The 19,070-nt window shown below is 46.8% G+C and overlaps 1 protein-coding gene across 1 annotated transcript in view; it reads right to left on the reverse strand.

Annotated features, from left to right (window-relative positions):
- Window positions 1-1,063: 1,063 nt before the first annotated feature.
- MYO10 (myosin X) overlaps window positions 1,064-19,070 on the reverse strand; it is a 219,695-nt gene continuing 201,688 nt past the window's right edge. The window contains 13 exon segments of the mRNA XM_079918927.1: window positions 1,064-2,691; window positions 4,155-4,346; window positions 6,433-6,885; window positions 7,304-7,424; window positions 8,763-8,899; window positions 9,585-9,792; window positions 10,437-10,734; window positions 11,160-11,283; window positions 13,436-13,593; window positions 14,635-14,829; window positions 15,087-15,229; window positions 16,826-16,881; window positions 17,570-17,663. Coding sequence (XP_079775053.1) covers window positions 2,590-2,691; window positions 4,155-4,346; window positions 6,433-6,885; window positions 7,304-7,424; window positions 8,763-8,899; window positions 9,585-9,792; window positions 10,437-10,734; window positions 11,160-11,283; window positions 13,436-13,593; window positions 14,635-14,829; window positions 15,087-15,229; window positions 16,826-16,881; window positions 17,570-17,663 — 2,281 coding nt within the window. The 3' untranslated portion in view covers window positions 1,064-2,589.

Genomic DNA, 19,070 nt, shown 5'->3' on the forward strand with positions numbered 1-19,070 from the left:
TATCCTCTTTCAAAAGAATTAAAAATGAAGACAAATGAAAAAACAACTAGGTTTCTAAGTCTGCAGCGATGCCATCTTTCATATTGATGCCTTTCTCTGCGATAAGCGGACTCAAAATTACTCCACGGGCCCGTTCAAACCTATTAACCTCACCCACAAACGAGTACGTGTCAATCTGGTGAAATCAGAATCAACTCTGTGGAGGGAAGAAAAGTCAGTGTTCGTTTCTTAGTTGTGGTATTTTCTGCGGTTGTATAAGATGTTACCACTGGGGACACAGCCGGTGAAGGGTGTACAGGCCTCTCTTTACCTTCATGGCAACTTCCTGTGAATCTATAATTGTTTCTAAATAAAATGTTACAATGAAGCTATTGACGAGGAAAGGCCTTTGTGTAAAGAGACCTGGGTCCTAGCTCTGGTGTTGCTGCAACGCCTTAGTGGAGTCGCTTTGCTTTTCTCTGCCTAATTCCTCATCTGTAATTGGGGGTGCGGGGCAGCCTTGCGGGGTGTGAGAAGTTACAGAGGGAATCCTGAGTGGTGGGCAGTGGGAAAGGCACTTCTGCCAGCTGCTCGCAGGGCCTGAAATGAAAATAAGGACAAGAAAATATCCGAGTCTTAGCTCACCTTCCCTCTCGTCACCTCGAGGCCACAGGCGCTGGGGCAGCCCCTGGCTTCAGGTCGTCTCCCAATCCCTGTGGAGTGGGAAGAGGGGTCTCCCGGACACACAGACACACGGACACACAGCGCTTACAGAGGGACAGAGGGGACTGCTCACGTGCTGTGTCCGGCCGAGGAGCCCGTGCAGGTGAGACCCACGTCCCCGGCTAGTTCTTTGGGTAAATGGGTCGCTAAATAAGCTCCCCCTGTATTGTGCTCACAGCGATCAGGGCTGCCAGTGGATGCAGGACCATGATTTCGCCACCAGGAATCCTGGGGCTCATCTACAGGGGGCGCTCCGACACCCACAATTCAAGTCCTTAGATTTCTGTGATTTCCTCGAACCTGGTCTTTTACCTTCTCAGCTTTCTTGGAGTCACGCTCTGTGTCTAAAAAAGCAGCTGAGACGTCTACATGTGTTTGCTTTTAGACCTGGTGATCAAGTGCATGGAACACACAGCTTCAACCCTCTGAAGCCCAAAGCATTAAAACCAAAACCCAGCAGAAACAAAGTCCATATGGTATTCAGAGCTGCCCCATAAAGAAATTACACTGCACGTTAACTAATATCTTTTATTGTCAGACTTTCTTGAGCCATCAAACAATGATTCCGCATGGCTGTCCATAGGGGTAAGGCAACTTTCCTTTTTCTTTGTGGGTAGACTTAGTTGGCCTAAGTCTTTACAACTTCTCTGTATAAAAATAGAAGTCCAAGACCAGATTATTTTTCTTCTGGTCATAAATGCTGACTTATTTACAGGGGCCTTGTTCAGACCACCATTATACACGTGGGATAAAATAGGTGTGTATTTTATTAAAACCTCAGCATTGAACGTCAGGGTCCTTTAAAGATCCACTCATGTGTTATGCTTTCAAGGAAGGTAGCATCTTTCCCCCATATTCCAACATGGTTATGTTGCAACCTACCCAGAGTGATACGAGCTAACCTTCCAAGAAACATTTTTTAACTTAAATCTCATAGAAACTAAGGACTCCAAAATGCCTTCATACGGTTCTAAAAACAGCCTTAGAGCCAGCTGTTTAAGAGTGGTTTATAAATACAGTTATCTGTAGGCTGCATATCTGTTTGTAACACAGCAGACACAGATTGCAGATTTTGCTACACGTGAAACAAAACTGGAGTCAAAATGTGGCTTTCGGAATACAGCAAAGACAGGAAACTCCAGGATTCCGGGTTGTTAATAAAACCACCTTGTAAAGTAACAGCTGACGACTCTCACTCTGAACTATTAAAATATACAGACGTTACGCCATTGCACATCCTCTTTCCCTTTGCTTTCAATGCTCATGAACAATGATGAAAGTGATGGGTTTATGGACACATGCGTGCACGGGCAGGCGCATGCACTTAAAAGATGAAACAGAAAAAGTTAATATACGTCCAATGAGGAAGGCTGCCAGCAGCGCTCCAACTAAAATAGACCGTCGTCCTCTTGCTCTCCCTCCGTCCCCCCTCCCCACTCCCTCACCTTCCCTCCCGGGGGAAATCAGGCTGGGAGGTTAGTGCAGAATAGATGGATCAACGCCCCCCCTCCACCCCCCTCAAGCTTAGCAAGTTTCCCCTAAAAGGGAGGGAAAGCATTTCTCTTCAGTAGCACAGTTAAGGTGGATTAGTGTCGGTTCCACAAGTTAAGGCACTTCTGGCTGCTTTGGTGGCAGCGTGGGTTTCATTTCCTCTTTTTTTAAGGCATGTGTCGTCTAAAAGAAGTAAAGCTTTGGAAACTGGGTCGACAGCTTGAGACACTGATCACTGGAGTGGACAGGATGAAAGGTCCCCCGAGACACCGCCCTCCGACGAGGGGCTTCTGGAAAGCCTGGGCAGCCTCGCCTTGGGCTGCAGGTGCAGGAGCCGGCTGGGGCCGAGGGGGCAGCACGTGGAGATGCTCAATTCACATGGACTCACGGCCACCTTCACCTGGAGCTGCCCTGGCTGCTCACGGAGCGCGAGGTGCTGTAGCGCTTCTTCACGATCATGCTGATGTAGGCTTTCATGAGCTTGGCCACGTCTACCACCTGCCGGGGGAGCAGAATCGGCCCACGGTCACAAGTTTCTGAGGGGCCAGGGGACCCAGGCTAACAACCAGACATCCTCTGCCCAGCGCGGGCAGGCGGGGGCCCGTCCTCCCAGCAAAAGCCACCAGCCTGCCGTGCGAATCCACGGCGCAGGCTGTGTAGGAAGCCAAGAGTTAGAGCTGCTTTTCCCTATTCCTCGTTGGGTAGAAGGGGGACTCGTGGCCTTTCCACGTATGACGTGTGCCACCTGGTGGTTGCCTGATGTAAAACTGTCAGATTTTGCAAGACAAAAAGCCCCCCACCAGATGACACTACAGTGTGTGGGCAGGGTCAGGGCTCGGGTCACTGTCCCCACTGAAGATAGAGCCCACAATCACAGCTTTTAAAGACTGCATCCTATCGTGCTGGTCAAACCTCGTGACGCAGCTGGAGACACAGAGCTGAGGCCCGAGGAGCTGGCAGAGCCTCGTGTGCCCGTTCTGTTCCCTGCCAGTTCTGAGAGTCCAGCAGTAGCTATTTCATGGTGCGTTCACTGCCTCCCCTTCTGGCCCGTCCCTCCTGATGGCCTGCGTCCCTGTGAAGGCATCCTAACTGGCTCCCATTTCCCTGATCTCTCTTCCCTTCCAATCCCACCCCACACTGTTTGTAAAAGCACTGTTGTTACACATCACACACCAAGAGCCCACGGCAGTTCCGCGCTGTTTACTGGAGTTGTGCAAACCCGGCAGCCTGGCGCCTGGGGCCCTCCAGTCAAAGCCCCACCTCTTTCCACCCTCCTGCACAGCGCCTCCTCTCCATCACTGTACACCAACAGCCAAACGGGCAGCGTGTGATTCCTGCCCACTTCCCACCTTTGCTTGCTAGCAGCTCCCTATGTGGAGACCTCAACAGGCTTCTTGTAGTATCGTTATTATTATCACTACATTTTACGCTTTGGAGCGGGATGGCACACATATATAGAGGTGTTTTCTGTCAGCTAGAATTAGCTCTGTCCAGGACGCTCTGCCGTTCGCTCCCTCCGGCTCCGTGGACACTGGCAGACCCACGTCTCACAGCTGCGATCCACTGCCGCCTCGTCTAGTAAGTTTCACAAGGCTTTATTGCCAAGCTATATATATATATATATATATATATATATATATATATATATATATACACACACACACATATATATATATATATATATATATAGGACCTCTACATCACTTCCCTTTCTCTTCTTTTCCTACAAGGGTACAAGGGAACCAGATTTCTCTGTTGCAGAGGTACAGAGAACAAATGTTGCAGAGGCTGTGAGATTCTGGCCTGTGAGAAACCTGCAGCTGGGGAAGGCGCACCATGCTGTATCTTCCTATGTCTTAAAAGCGAAATATCCAAATAAAATTACTTGGTCAAAGGCCTCAGGAAACGGGGTGCTGTTTTCCTCTTTTGTCAAGGCCACGGATGAAAGATTTGCCTCTTACCTCACTGGTTTCGAAGAGCAGCTCCCTCTCATCGACGACGATCTTGTACGTGTTGGCCAGGGGGGCCCCGAAGGAGAGAATGTGCTCGTACTGGAAGACTTCCAACGGTCTCCCCTCCCCGCGCTTGTAGACAGACACGGCGTCTGCGCTGACGCCCAGCCAGAGGTCCTGGGGAAAGCCGCCTTCCTTGCACTGCGGGGCAAGAGTTAGTGCCAAGAGATCATAAAAGTTAGAAACAGAACATAGAAACCACAAGAGAGGCTTTGAGTCCACCACTCTGCAAAGAACGCTGAGTGCACTCAGCGTGTCCTTATGCTGGGGGCATTGAAACACAAGATATGAGAAATGGTGGCTCTTTGGCGGCCTTGATGGATTTCTGACCAGCTGATCAATCCTGTGCATTCGGGGAACCCTACTTGGTAAATCCAACATCTTGCTTGGACTCTCCACCTCTCAACATCATCACTCTCCTGGCCATCTGGATCAGCTACGCGGAGGTGGCCGTAGCCGTGGAACTTGACGGCGATTTCCCAGCGAATCAAGCAGCCCGAGCCAGGGCTACTCTCTTCTATCTCTAGTTCTGCCTCCCCTTCCTGGTTTGGATGATTATTCTTCAAATACAAAATCTAGGATCACAGAGGGAAATTCTCCCAATCTGTGCTGAGCAGTTTGGGCTCCTCTTGAAAAACACGTCTCGTGACAAGGAGCCGCAATGACCTTAAGTGTGTATGGTGGTCGATCGCATTGGTTTAACAACAGACCTTCCTGCATGGATCAGTGGAGGAAAATAAGAGCTGGGCTGGCTGTAGGGGATGACGACACAGGGCCATGGGAATCAGGAGGGGTACACACTGGTGACACAAAAGAGGAGGTACTTGTACAAAGCATCTAATTTATACTTAAAAACAAATGTAATTGAATCGATCAACCAACCAACCAACCCAAAGATAGCATCCAATGAAAAGTCATGAAAGGATCTTGGAATATATGATCAACATTTAGACTTTTATAGAGCTTCATTTAAAAGTCATCAGATAACATGCTGAATGATTATGATCATAAGAAAAACAGACCAAGGGCTGGTTTATCTAGACCAAGCACTGGCAAACTTATCTGTTAGAGGACAGATAGTGAATATTTTAGGCTTTGTGGTCTCTGTCACACGTACTCAACTCTGCCATTTCAGTGTAAAAGCAGCCAGAGAAAAATATGTAAAGGAATGAGCCCTGCCGTGTGGCAATAAAACTTTTTTTTACAAAAAAGGAGGCAGGCAGGATTTGGCCCACGGGCTGCAGTTTGCCAAGCCTTGATCTCAATCATTAGTAAGATTTTCTTTCCATAAATGGTCTACTTAAAAAAAAAAGGTCTGTGTCTTTATTCCCGTCTTACCCCTAGGTTCTTCATGACCTTTTTTTTCCTTCTTACATTCCATATATATGTGTTAGCATATGGTATTTGTTTTTCTCTTTCTGACTTACTTCACTCTAGAGCATGGACTTGAGGATATGGGGAGGGGGAAGGGTAAGCTGTGACAAAGTGAGAGAGTGGCATGGACATATATACACTACCAAACGTAAAATAGATAGCTAGTGGGAAGCAGCCGCATAGCAAGGGAGATCAGCTCGGTGCTTTGTGACCACCTAGAGGGGTGGGATAGGGAGGGTGGGAGGGAGGGAGACGCAAGAGGGAGGAGATATGGGAACATATGTATATGTATAACTGATTCACTTTGTTATAAAGCAGAAACTAACACACCATTGTAAAGCAATTATACTCCATCCAATAAAGATGTTAAAAAAAAACGATATGAATCAGTACTGGGTTGATGTGAGTTTAGCCAAATTCAAATTGTGAAATAGAAATTCTTCCCTTCAAACAGTCATGGGAAAAAGATAAAAATGTAAAATCCAAGGATATCCAAAATTTCTAATTTTATGGACACAGTTCTAAAAAAAATTTGTTTTAAACTTTAATGCAGATTTTTACCAGCACTTTTTTGTTGGGGCTATAGCTTGAATAAGAAAGAATCAGAAATTATTTAAGAATAGATGACACCTTAATTTTCCACTCACTTCTAACATTAGGAGAGCATTTACTGTAAAGGAGGAAGAAAACTTTGGGTGGGTGGCGGGTATGAAGGGTAAAGTTTGGGGGCTCTAAAAAGAGAGGGTGAGAGAACCAAGTGTTCCACCAGGTCCTCCCTTCCCCAGGAACCTGACCGTGGTGGTCGCACAGACCCTGGTGCAACCGGGTCCGAGAAGCAGCAGGCAGCTCTTACCTCCACATCAAAGAGCGTCGACCCGTATCCAGGCCACTCCTTGATCAAGGCCATGTACTTGGCCATGGCCTGCTCCTGGCTCATCCCCTGAAACTTCTTCCACTTGCCGACGATGCTGGCCCGCGCGGACGAGACCTCCTCCTTGACCCACATGTCCAGCATCTGCCCCTCCTCTGCCCTCTGCCGCACCGCCGCCCCCGTCCGGAAGCTCCGGCGCAGCGTCCCCTCCAAGAAGCTCGTGCGGCGCTTCTCCAGCCGCTCACACGGTGTGAAGCTCTTGGTGGACTGGCTGATGCGGGCCTTGAGTCTCTGCAGCGAGTAGACCTCCTCCAGGGGCGGCACTGGGGCGTGGGCCGTGTAATCCCCCTGCAGGTACTGCAGCCGCAGGGCAGCCAGGACCTGCAGGTTCTCCTCGGGGGCCGGGTAGTGGCCGTGGACGACGGCTTCGTGGGCCTGCAACAAGGCGGTCAGCGGCGCTATGGGCCAGGCATGGCTGTGCGACACCACGCCCGCCTGGCTTGCTCCCTTGTTCCACCAAAGGCCACCTTCCTTAAAATTGTACCCTAACCCTCCCGTGGCGCCTTAAGGTTCTCCCTCGCATGGATACCACTGAACACGTATATCTATCTTATTTCTTATTGCTCCCCCCGTACCCTCTCCCCTGTCCCAACTAGAACAGTTCCTGGCCCAGGAGTTCATATAATACGTGTAGAAGTTTCCTTCTACAAATGAATGAAAGAGCAGCTGACCCTGTCCATGCTGGGAATTCTACTGCCACGCGTGATTTCCAAGAACTAGCAGTTAACGTACGAGGGGTATGAACGGGTTTCACCCCTGCCCGTCTGCAAAGGAGCCTAAGAGCTCCATGTACCTGTTCAAACATGAACGCAAATTCCACGCTGTCTTCTGGCACGTTGTCTGTGTCCAGGAAGCAGTAAAGTTTGAAGTAGAATTTCCAGGGCTGGTCACCCACCTCTGATGTGGCAGCCAGCCTACAGACGGAAGTTGAGAGAGACTCAGAAAGCAAAATGAGAAATGGGCCATGGGTGACCCACAGGGAGTTCACTGCATATGGTGTATTCTCGGCAAGGATTCAGACATCCTGTCTGTGCTCAGAAAGCAGAGAGGGTGGAGATGGGGATGGCGGGAGAGAAAATAGAGCCAGAGTGAAGCTTATCAGAGTTCCCGGCTAATTTTACTTCCCCAGAGGTGAAAAACACACTTTCATCCTAGTTTTACTTTAAGACAACAAACAGGCAGCCTTCAGGTAAACCGAGCTAACAAGTATTTCCCCGAGTGTCCCAGTCTGGTTAGTCCTAGCTACACATAGAAAGCAAAGAAACAAAGCCTATTCCTTCATTCCCTTTGCCGACTCGCAAACTATAATAATATTTATAAAAATTGACATGAACATTTGGGAGGCTATGTTTACAGAAAGTAGGAACATCCCTCTCCCCCGCCATCGCATTTTGGTTTATTTCCAACAAAGCACTTAGACCAGGCCCACCTTGAGGAGAGGAGGTCACTTCATCTGGGACTGGGAAGTTTGGGGCTGTTCTAAACCTCTTGGTCCCCTGACACATTTCTTTTTTTTCTTTTCTTTTCTTCTTTTTTTTTTTTTTGTGGTACGCGGGCCTCTCACTGTTGCGGCCTCTCCCGTTGTGGAGCACAGGCTCCGGACGCGCAGGCTCAGCGGCCATGGCTCACGGGCCTAGCCGCTCCGCGGCATGTGGGATCTTCCCGGACCGGGGCACGAACCCGTGTGCCCTGCATTGGCAGGCGGACTCTCAACCACTGCGCCACCAGGGAAGCCCAATTTCTTAGTTAAAGCTACTCCTGCCCTCTTATGCAGCTGGGGAGGGGCAGGGCCCAGCCATGCTGGAGTCTCGTCATTGGTACTGGCATCATGCTAAAGGAGGAATATCTTTTGTGTTACTTGGGGGATGTGAATATTGTAGGTCCAAGAGATACAAAATACAGTTTAAAGAGTTTATAAGTTGGCTTCTGTCCACTCGTCCAGCTTCAAAGCTAATGACAAGTGAAAATCTGAGAATCAGAAAATTCCAAGATAAGGGTGACAGCAGGACACCGAGAGAAAGAATGGAGTAGAGGATCAATGACGGGGTGAATCCTATTTGAGACAGTGGCTCTATCTAGGAATCAAGAGAAACAGGCAGCAGAGAGAGATGAGAAATTACATATGCTTTAACACAGGCAAAATGAGATGAACTCAAATGTACCCTGAAGCCAAAAGTGGAATCAAAGTTCAAACCCTCTTGCTCTTAACGTCCTTCCTCTAATTGGCTGGCACTCAGGGAGAAGGAACTTACTTTTCAAACTTTGCTAATACATCTGCTACAATGGTCCGGCTTTCGACAGCTTTATCGACGTGTCCGTTGTACTCAAAGAGAGCAAACATGTTTCTACTGTCCTCCATGGCCAGGCCTCGGATCAGCTTCTCCACCACCTGGAAGACACGGGGACTTCAGCTTCCGAAGCTGTGCTTCTAGAATATGCCTTCATCAGAACCCAGAGGGAGCTGCCAGCAAAAGCGAGGGGCCAAGCAACCTCCCAACACTGTCGTGTACGGAATCTCCAAGGCGCTGTTTTCCCTGGCTCTCTTGAAATCAGTTCTCTCTCTTCCTTGCCAAAGAGAACACAGGTTATTTTGCCCACAGCTAGGGGCAGATGCCGGACGGTTTCTTGCAAACCCGTAAGCGCATGAAAACTAAAGCCCGTTTGCCTGATAAATTCACGAACTCATAGCGATTTCCACTGGTATTTCTGCTACACCAGCTTTTCCGGGTTTTACTGCACTATTCCTTTTAGCCAATTGGTTTTACGGTACTAAGTTTAAATTGAAAAAAGAAAGAAAAATGAAAACATGTTCACCCAACGTGCTAGATATTTGTGTGGCAAACAGAAAAACACTGCAGAAGTGAGAGGCTAAACCCTTGTCAGAGCAGACGCAGCGGAGTCAGGTCCGCAATCTCTACTAGGTATCGACTCCTTCTTGGATTAGCATTACGTCTGTTTCCTTGGTTACTGAGCAGCTGAACCATGCCAGCCGCAACTGTGCACGACAGTCAGCCTAACTGTGCCCAGTTTTCCTGACCTAAGTAAGCACGTGGGCAGCTGCGCCTCTCCCTCACCTCCCCGGCTGTGGTGTGGGAGCTGATGGTGATCTTGCAGGAGCCGCCGCCATGGCAATACACCGTGGACGTCATCTCCTGCCGATGGATCAGCGCTTCGATTTCATCTCGGGAAGGCACAAACTCTCTGCATTTGGTTTTCTTGAGAGATTCGTAAATGAAGAGGGCGTATTTTTCCATCTCGGTTCCTGGAAACTGTTCCCGTATCCTAGGAGCCAAACACTAACTGTTAATTGCAAGATCTGAGGACGGCTGGTTACGGGGAACCGGGTGGCTTCAACGTGCTGCAGACCAACACGGTGAATGGGGTCCCAGTGCAGAGCAAACGCTAGCCGCTTCCCTAGCTCATCCTGGGCTGTTTAAGGACCAAAAAAAAAAAAAAAAAAGAAGAGAGAGAGAAAATCCAAAGACCAAAGAGCCCAAGTATGATCCGGAGCAACTCCTGCTACTAGCTGACCTCTGCAGAACTATTAGATTTGAAAGAGCCACGTGCCTCACACTACTGCCTGAAAATTCTCTTTCCACAGTTAATCAGAAGCTGAATCAGACAGCCTCTACCTGTTTGATCTGGAACAAATATCCAAGGTTGTTTTCTTTTTTCCCTGTTCATACAGAGTAGTGGTAATTAAATTTATCAACGTCCTACACTTCAGGACGTTACACCCAAAGGGACCTGTCCCTGGATCAGCCCCGTGTGGCTTAGAGGGGAAAAAGGTCGTCTGTGCCCCGTAAGTCAGCTCGGGTGACCTAGGAGCCCGACCCACACAAGGTGTCTTCTGTTCCAGGTCCAACTGATCTGAACTGTGTCCACCACACTCCCAACGTGAGCAGCGCCGCCCGGGCCACTCGTACCTTCTCAGGTGGAACTTGAGGTACTTGAGGATCCCCCGGCTGGGCAGGAAGGTGCAGCTCAGGCAGGTGAGGATCTGCCAGCTGCACAGGTTGCCCACGCTGCCCGGATGGGGCACCTTGTTGGTCTGTTTGATGAGCTGACAGTAGAGCTCGTCCCGCAGAGGGCGGAGGTCGTGCCCCGTCTGGAGGATGCCCTGGATGATGGGAGTAGGGTCAGACATGGACTCCAGCTGCTGCAGGGAATTGAATATCTTGATGGCTTCATCCTGAAGGGTCGTGTAGCCTTTGTCTTTGAGCACTAGGAGAAGCACAACAAACACGAGTCCCACGAGGCTTTGGAGAAGGTACGATCTGAGCAGCAGACAAGAGGCAGGAACGGGGACCAGAGCTACTTCAGGATGCAGTGCCCACCACCTGCTCTGGACACTCGAACAGCCAAACAGAGGCGCACAAGTAACTGAACTATTTTACTGCGCAACAACGCTTACTGAAAAGCTGGTCTGTTGCCAAGCAAGTTCCGCATTTGACATGCAAGACAACTGTTTAAGATCTGGTTCTCCAATAGATTAAGGGTACTCTGCGCTCCTGGGGAGTGCTGGCATGTTTTTTAATACAACGACACGGACATCACTATAACCAACTGACGCTAATATGATAGAGCTAAAGAGTTAACAGGGAAACCACAGCACAGTGTCCCGGGCCCAGGAGGAATTCGGGACTCACGGTTGAGGTTGATGTCTCCGTAGGGCAGGGGCAGGAGTGGGGAGTGCAGGGGCCGGTGGGTGTGGCGCAGGATAGGGTTCCGCTTATAGATCTGCTCCACCACGTCCGAGTTCAGGCAGTTCTCCTTGAGAAGAACAGAGCCGTTAGGGAAAGCCCACGAGCTTATCGTAAGAAACGTACATGTAAAAGGACAAAGCCATCTGCATCCTCCTGAACGAGAATGTTTTTCACAAGTCACAAAACACCTGTAGCCTAGGGATGGAGGTGGGAATCCAGCATTAATCATTTCAAGCACGAAGATACCCGCAAGCCACGTTTGATGACAAATCACTCACACACACACACACATTTTTCTTACACAGCTCACTCTCTTTCTTTGATTTGCATATTTTCCCATGTTATTGAAAAATCTTCTCTCTGGAAATTATATATACTAAAAAAATTAAACTTTTCTTGCTAATTATTTAGCCATAAATCATTTAGCCAAATCATGTCATCCTTGTCTATAATTCATTTAAAAAAATACATTTTGCTAGCTCTCTCATTGGTCTTTTGTATCCTCCCCCTGAAAATGACACGTTAATACATTATCAGCGAGACTGTTCTTCCTTGGGCCTCCTTTCTCACTCCTGAAATTTAAGAGCTCCTCTCAGAGAATTTCATCATGTATTTATGTTCCTAAAGCATTAATCTGGGATCTGAAAAAGCCAAAGTTACTTTTAGAACTTTAAATCAACAGAAAAGTTGGAGGAGAGGCAATGAATCATTCTATCGTGGCAAGTTCATTTCTGCTATGAAACTTTTTCAATAATACCCAATTGAAAACCAGAAAGAAATATGTTTTAATCACTTAAAAAATTGGTATGGACTTATTTAGGTCAACCTGTCTCATTTCTTAAGAAGCATTGCTTCATATCCAAAAATTCTATTTACTCTTTTAATGTCTGATTTCAAATGAATTAGTAAATATATTTGTCTCATTTCTTAAGAAGCACTGTTTCAACATTTAAAACTCTATTTACTCTTTAATGTCTGATTTCCAATGACTTAGTAAATATACGAGTAAATAAGATATAGCTTTGAAGAGGAAGTTCAGCTGATATGTGCTTTTTTTCTCTCCTTCTTCACAAGAAAGCTTCAACAAATTCATTTTTTTAAGACTAGAAATGACATCATTAGTTTCAAGCTCCTTGGGCTCCATGGACAGCTCTGCAGTTTGTAGGATAACTGACCTGCAGGAATTTGGCTCCAAACACCCAGGAAACATGTCATTTTGGAATCAAGAGGCTGACTTGAATTTGGTGGGTAATAATATACTACCGATATATTAGACCCTCTCCCACCTTTACAAAAGGCGCGGTTTGCCTCCTGGATCTAATTAGCTTATTTCCTTTGAGGTACATCAGTAAATAAATACGCACCTCACTATCATTCTGGCATCTTTTCTGTCACAGCTCTGGCTCTTTCCTTTGCATAGGGAACCTGCCTACATGGATAACTTGGAAGAACAGAATAAAAATAATTCCCTTGACCTGCGTCTGCATCAGGGGCTGACCAGTTAAGTGAGCAACGCAACCAGAATATCCCATGTCTCCGTTTCCACGCCTGGAAAATGAGCGCCGTGATCCTTGTTCACGGCTGCCGTTTAATGGTTCATTCGTTTGCTTGTTCATTCATTCGATTTACACTCACAGCCACTAATCTTTATAAACAGGGAATTACAACTGAACACGTTCAGTGTTGGTCCGGAGACCTGGGAGCTTCTTCTGTGAGTTTGGAGGCACCTGATAAGGATTCCAAGCTTTCTAGACCCATGTGGCCTCTTAGTGAATCCACTTGTGTGATCTAGAAACTGCAGTGAAAGTAGAATTATTGTGTTACTTCTAAAAGGTCCCCAAACTGGGCTCAAGTGGAACCTGTGACATGCAGGTTGTCCCCAACACAGATCACACCATGTCCCTGTGACTGGGGAGCCCCACACCCCAAATTACAGACCACTGTCCCTCTGCCTACACAGCTCTACAATCAGGTTTGCCTCGGTGGCGATCCGTAACACCTCCCCAGAGACAAGATAATTTTAGTGTCAAATTTCAATTTGACGTCAATTTTTGCATTTTCTAAATGCAGTCTAGCATTTAGATTTTTAAAAGCCAGGATACACACGAACACGAAAGTAACTAAGAGTTAGTTTTGATTACAGAAACGTCTTGATGTTCCCATGGTGAGAATCTGTGAGCTACTGTGACTCGCTATGAGCTGGGCTCCCTCGCTCTCACCTTGATATCCTGAATCAGCTGCTGGGTTGGGGTGTCGATCGGGGCCTTGGTGTCCGTCACGTTTTGAATGGCGCTGGACCACCTGGTGGCCTCGTTGAGCAGCTTGGTATAGAGCCGATAGCAGTGCTTGCGTCCGTACACGGTGACGTTCCAGTAGCCTGCAACAGCAACGCGCGTGCGCGCACACACACACACACGGCAGCATGAACCTGGGGGACCAGGGTACTGTCCCCGTACCGGAGTCCCAGAAGTCCAGCACCCAGGCCATCTCCACCTGAGCCCCTTTATTAATTCAATAGCTACTTGCTGATTTCCTCCACGTGCCCTGCCCTGCACTAGGTACCCAAAGACACGTGGAATTTACAGTTACGAAGGGAAGACAAACATTAAAATGATAAGCTCAGAATTATGATAAATATATAATTAGTAACGCCTGCTCTCAAAGAAGGAACAGGCATAAACTAAAGTCCAGTTCGAGGCTCTGGAACAAGAGTGAAAACTCTCCCCTCAGATTGCTGACTTTCTTTTTCCCTTCCTGTCCCTTGTCTTCCTTTCGTTTAGATTCTCCCTTCAAAAGAAACCATTGTGTAAAGCAAGCAGTCCAGGTGTTCAGACACCAGTCGAAAGTGGAATGGAGTGAATACAGTAAAGAAATACATGAGTATTTTTTGGAATGGAGGAACTGTATTTCAAAAGCACAAAATCACGACTAGCAACAAAAAATCAAAATAAACAACCTAGAAACACCTTTTGTAATACCGAAAGGGAAGAAAAAATCTTACGTGACCGCTTTTTGTTATGCTAGGTTATGTTCACCGACAGTCAGGGTTTACCTTTTTAGGCTGCATTATGACTCTCACGGTACAACGGTGAGAAAGACAAAAACACAGGCATAGAAAAATAAGGCTTCCTGTAGGAGGACTTCTGTCTGTTTACACCTCCTTGCCCTTAGAAGAATCTTTCTGCAACCCAATAAATCAGGACCCCTTTACTATGGTTTACATATCAAGTGTTCACATAGCTAACCACGGACAGCCTCAAAAGATAAATCAGCAAAAGAGATTTTTTTGGGGGGGGCGGGGAACGTAAACACCCCAGGTAGGAAGCTCACTCCTTTGCTCCGAGCAAACCCACACCTCCTATGACCGGACAGGCCATGTCTCAGGCCCAGCCAGTCCTGAGCACACCACACCGCTTACCTGTCTCTTTGAAGATCTTCTCGTCCGGCGGGACGACTGAACAGAGGCTGTTGAGGACCAGGGTGCCCAACTTCAGAGCATTCTTCTCCGAGCTCTTGTAGTAATCCAAGGAGTTGTGGGTTAGCACAAACCACCGTTTCTTCAGTTTCAGTGAAGACATCTTCGGACTGTTTTTCACTTCTTTGTGCAACCACCCTGGAAAGAAAGAATGAAGGGTCAGCTCAAAACTAGGATGAGGAACTTCACATACCAGGTAACGATTTGCACCCGGCTTACAAATGGGTCGGATTTCTACATATCTGCTACAAACGGCCACGAACATTTCTTATTTGATGATTTTTAACAATATCAAGAGGCAAAATGACTCAGAAAAGTGGCTCAAAACGGAAACGTGGCAGATATCCGTGTAAATGAAAATGGGACTCCAAGTAAAAAAGCATCGGTGGCATCACCTCTCACTATAAATTCCTGGCCCTCCACTCTGGTGTCCCCCTTGGATCTCTGCAGCAGTGTTATCCAGTGGTGCATCTCCTCCGGCGTGTCTGCGTTGCAGTGAAGCACCCGGTTGGCCGTGATGATCACAAATGAGTTGGGTCTGAGCAGTGGGGCGAGAAGGAAGCAAAACCTCTTAGCTCCACTGGAATCACCACCTCCGTCTGACCCAAGACAAATGCCTTTTCCCCAGCTTATGGGTCACAGGGATAAAAACGGCAGTGCTATGTGTATTTTACGTTAAGGCAAACCTTGCTCATTTCTGTAGGATTTATTTTATGCCTCATTAACCTTTAAACCTGGAGCAACACATTCTGAAGGTCCTGGAAGGGAAAACATTTCTTAATGCTGAACTTTCCAGATGAAATTCAGTTCCAGGAAGGCTAACTAAGGTGACTGCGAGGGAAAATTTTTTTTTGATGCCTCTCCAAAGTAAATTTCTTCCTGCCTCTGGGTATGGCTTTGGATAATATTTCTGGGGGTGGGTAATGCAACGTCAGATACCAGTAACAGGAGGTCAGTAAATAGGTGTAAGTGGAACATCTCATCCGCTTGATTATGCCTGGTACAAAGAGCCAGCTGAGTCCATGCCTTCAACGCAATCTGACAAGGGTGCATTTCCCAGGCAGGGATAACCTAATAATGGAAATTTACTTTCTCCTGCATCTCTTTTTAGCTGGTAATGCCCTGAGTCTCTCATAGGCTCTTAAACAAGATTTTTCTGTAGTTGGGAAGGAAGAAAGGTGAGCATTTGAGGAAGAGGGAAAAGCCTGGGTAGGGATGGAAGGTTCTCGCGTGGATCGTCAGGTGCCCAGCCTGCCTGATGTAGGGGTTTAGGAGGAGGGAGACGCAGATCAGAACTTGACTGTCAGAACAAGCATCTGGGCTTTAATCACTGACGTGACACACACGTGTTAAAGGTTCCTGAGCCAGGTATGAGAAGGTGTAGGGTGACTAGTAGAAACAAAGAATCTACGGTTCAGGAGACCCTTCGTCAACGGTGGGGCGATGGACACCCCGGAATTCTCACTCGGCCCAGGAGACACTATTTTTGTTGTCAATTTGAATACATTTCTATTCTCTCTCTAAAGCTATGTCACTGAAGGCAGAAGTCAATTTTGATCCGTACTCAGAATTCCCAAGCTGCAAAGCAAAATAGAGATGGGAAAGACGAAGGTCACTGGGTACAGAGACCCCCGAGACCGTCACCGAGGATGATCTGCCTTCAAAAAACAGAACCAAACACATGCTATTCTAAGGGCACAGGTAAGGGAGGCATGTCAAGGAAAATAAATGTTTGTCGTTTAATTTATTAATATTCCACATATAAATTACCATCAAAATCCTTTTCAAATTCATTATTAAATTTTAGAAAGGGGAACTACACCCACCCCTGTGCTGGGATACAGGCATTTTCATCCTGCATGAGCCCCAAGTCTGTCCCTGTATGGCTGTCTAAATTAGGTTTCCAAGGTCTCCCCTACTCCTGACCCCTCCAACCCGCCGCACTCCAAAGACACCCAGAGAGGAAGACTGCGGATGAGGTCAAACTGGGTACCAAGAAGGAAGTCTCTGATTGCTGGTGTTGACCAGGTGGGAACACACAGCCTAGAGTCATTCCCCAGCCCAGAGCACAGAGCCTGTGGGTGCACGCAGGTACCCAGCAGTTACTTTTGTTAAGAGTCACACCTGAGCTTACCTATCAGGGCTGTCCGAGGCGCACACAGAATCAATTAGCCCCACATCCAAAGTGCCCTGAAAAGAAGTGAAAAGCAGAGACACTGAGAGAACCATTCAAGTATAGCACACATCATGATAACACCCCTAGATGATGACTCTCTAAACAGGCAAACAAAAAAGCTTCCTTTGTGTGTTCACTGCAAAATAGTAGTTATCTAAGGAAACGTCCCCCTTCATTCAGTACAGCCAGCCTCTAGACAGGGCAAAATCTGCAGTCCATTCATTAAATAAAGTATAAACGAATCTTTCTGTCTTGTTCCTAAAATACTTTCAGTGAAGGGTGTTTACAAACTTCTTTCAATCATACAACTTTTCTGATTTACACTATGATCTATCATCGAATTTTGTAATTGTGAGAAAATCAAACTATCTCTGAAATATGATTTTGTGGCTCTGTTTACGTGCCTGGGATAGAGTGATGTCAGAAAGAATACAATTTGGAATTCACTATATCCTTTGGAGAAAAGTGTAATGGGCTTCCACGGTTTCATAAAAATTGGAATTTTTTTTGAGGTGGGAGAATAGTAATCTCTTACTACTTACAATCTTCTATAATTTACTTTTTCTAACCAAGATGTTCCCATTTCTCTCTTTAATTATTATAATATTTCTTCTTCTTATTATTTTTTAAAAAGACTGTCTACAAATGCCCAGTCCCCTCTGGCAGGACGCCTCCCTCCACACCACACCCAGGCTCACGCACCACGGCGTTCTGCGGGTTTGCCTGTTCATCATGCATCTCCCGAATCTCCTGGTCCGTGGATGCGTGGACCTGACTCAGCACGCTAAACCACTGGCTGTGGGGAGGAGAGAGCAATAGTCAAGGGGTGGCCAACCTCCGCATGCAATACGGTGACACCCTTCTCCACATCCTCTGGGAAAGCGACATCCCCTCTGAGCATCCCTCTGGCCCCAAGGACCTCAGTAGACATTTAATAATGATGATGGTAAGTTCCTCGAGAAATTGGCAGCAAAAAATGAAATCCTCAGTTCTACCCACGCACTTAGATCAAGGGTCTTTACTGAAGACATTATTTATAACCTAGGGAACATTCAAGTGCCTTCTCAATTTTAAATTCCGAGGTAAGAAGCCCAATGTAAGAGCATTATCTCAGGGTGGCCGCTGGATGTCTATTTTCCCTGCCCATTTCCAGGTGGGGTTTCCAACCATCTGATAGGATTTCCACTTAAGTGAATAAAACCACAGGAGAGCTGGAAATAGAAAACAACTGCCTGGAGTAGAAAGTAGAAAATTATTTTGACCAGAGAATCCTTCTATCTTCATTTCAAATGAGTTTTCTCACTTGCAGCCACATTAGAATCAGATAATAAGAGAAAACATGTCAACTCCAGAAAAGTCAAGCAGAACAGAAGTCATGATGTAACTAGAAACACAATACGTGCTTGAGGAAAATGACCATGGATATCCATCCGTCTGTGTCAGTGCATCCATCCATCGTTTATTAAGCAACTAAAGTGAGAGGTACCAAATGTGAGAGAGATGCTAGGACATCCTTCTCCAGGAGGGGGCTAATCAGACACATATACACGCTCCTATAACTAAGGCAGAGGAGAAAGTACTCGGTACCCAATGGGATATTTAAGTAAAAAATTAGTACCTATATTTAAAGGTAAGTCATGTAAGATACTTACAGCAAAGCACTAAAATCTATCTCCTGTGATTCCTGAAGGAGCAAGATGTAACCAAGAGCTTGAAAATACTCAACATATACAGACTCGTAGGGAGACCAAGGGAAACATCTTAATATGAATTGGTTCATCACTTCTGGTTAACCCAAAGGCAAGACTTCAGTCATTGCTTTATAAAGCTCAAAAATATCCGAAATCAGACACTGAACAACACAAACCTTCAAAATGCAGGCCACATGGGATCAGACACACACACACACAGCCACATAAAATCTGCTGTGCTTTCCATCTGTACAGGTGACCTCCTTAATACAAATCTCACCCCTTAAGTGCAACTTGAAATCTGAAAAGGAATGTGTAAAAATGTGTTCCCCTGGTCAGGGCAAAAAGTCCTTGGCTAAAATATTCCAAATGTTAAATTTAGCAGGTTCATTATGGCACGAAACAGACAGGACAGCTGGGCCTATAATTCAGCTGTAAAAGCTGTGGGCATTCCCTGGACCACAAAAAACCACACGTGGTCTCTAGGAGTCCCAGACGGAATGATGGGGCTC

Source organism: Stenella coeruleoalba (genome assembly GCF_951394435.1).
Source record: "Stenella coeruleoalba genome assembly, chromosome: 3".
NCBI lineage: Eukaryota > Metazoa > Chordata > Mammalia > Artiodactyla > Delphinidae > Stenella > Stenella coeruleoalba.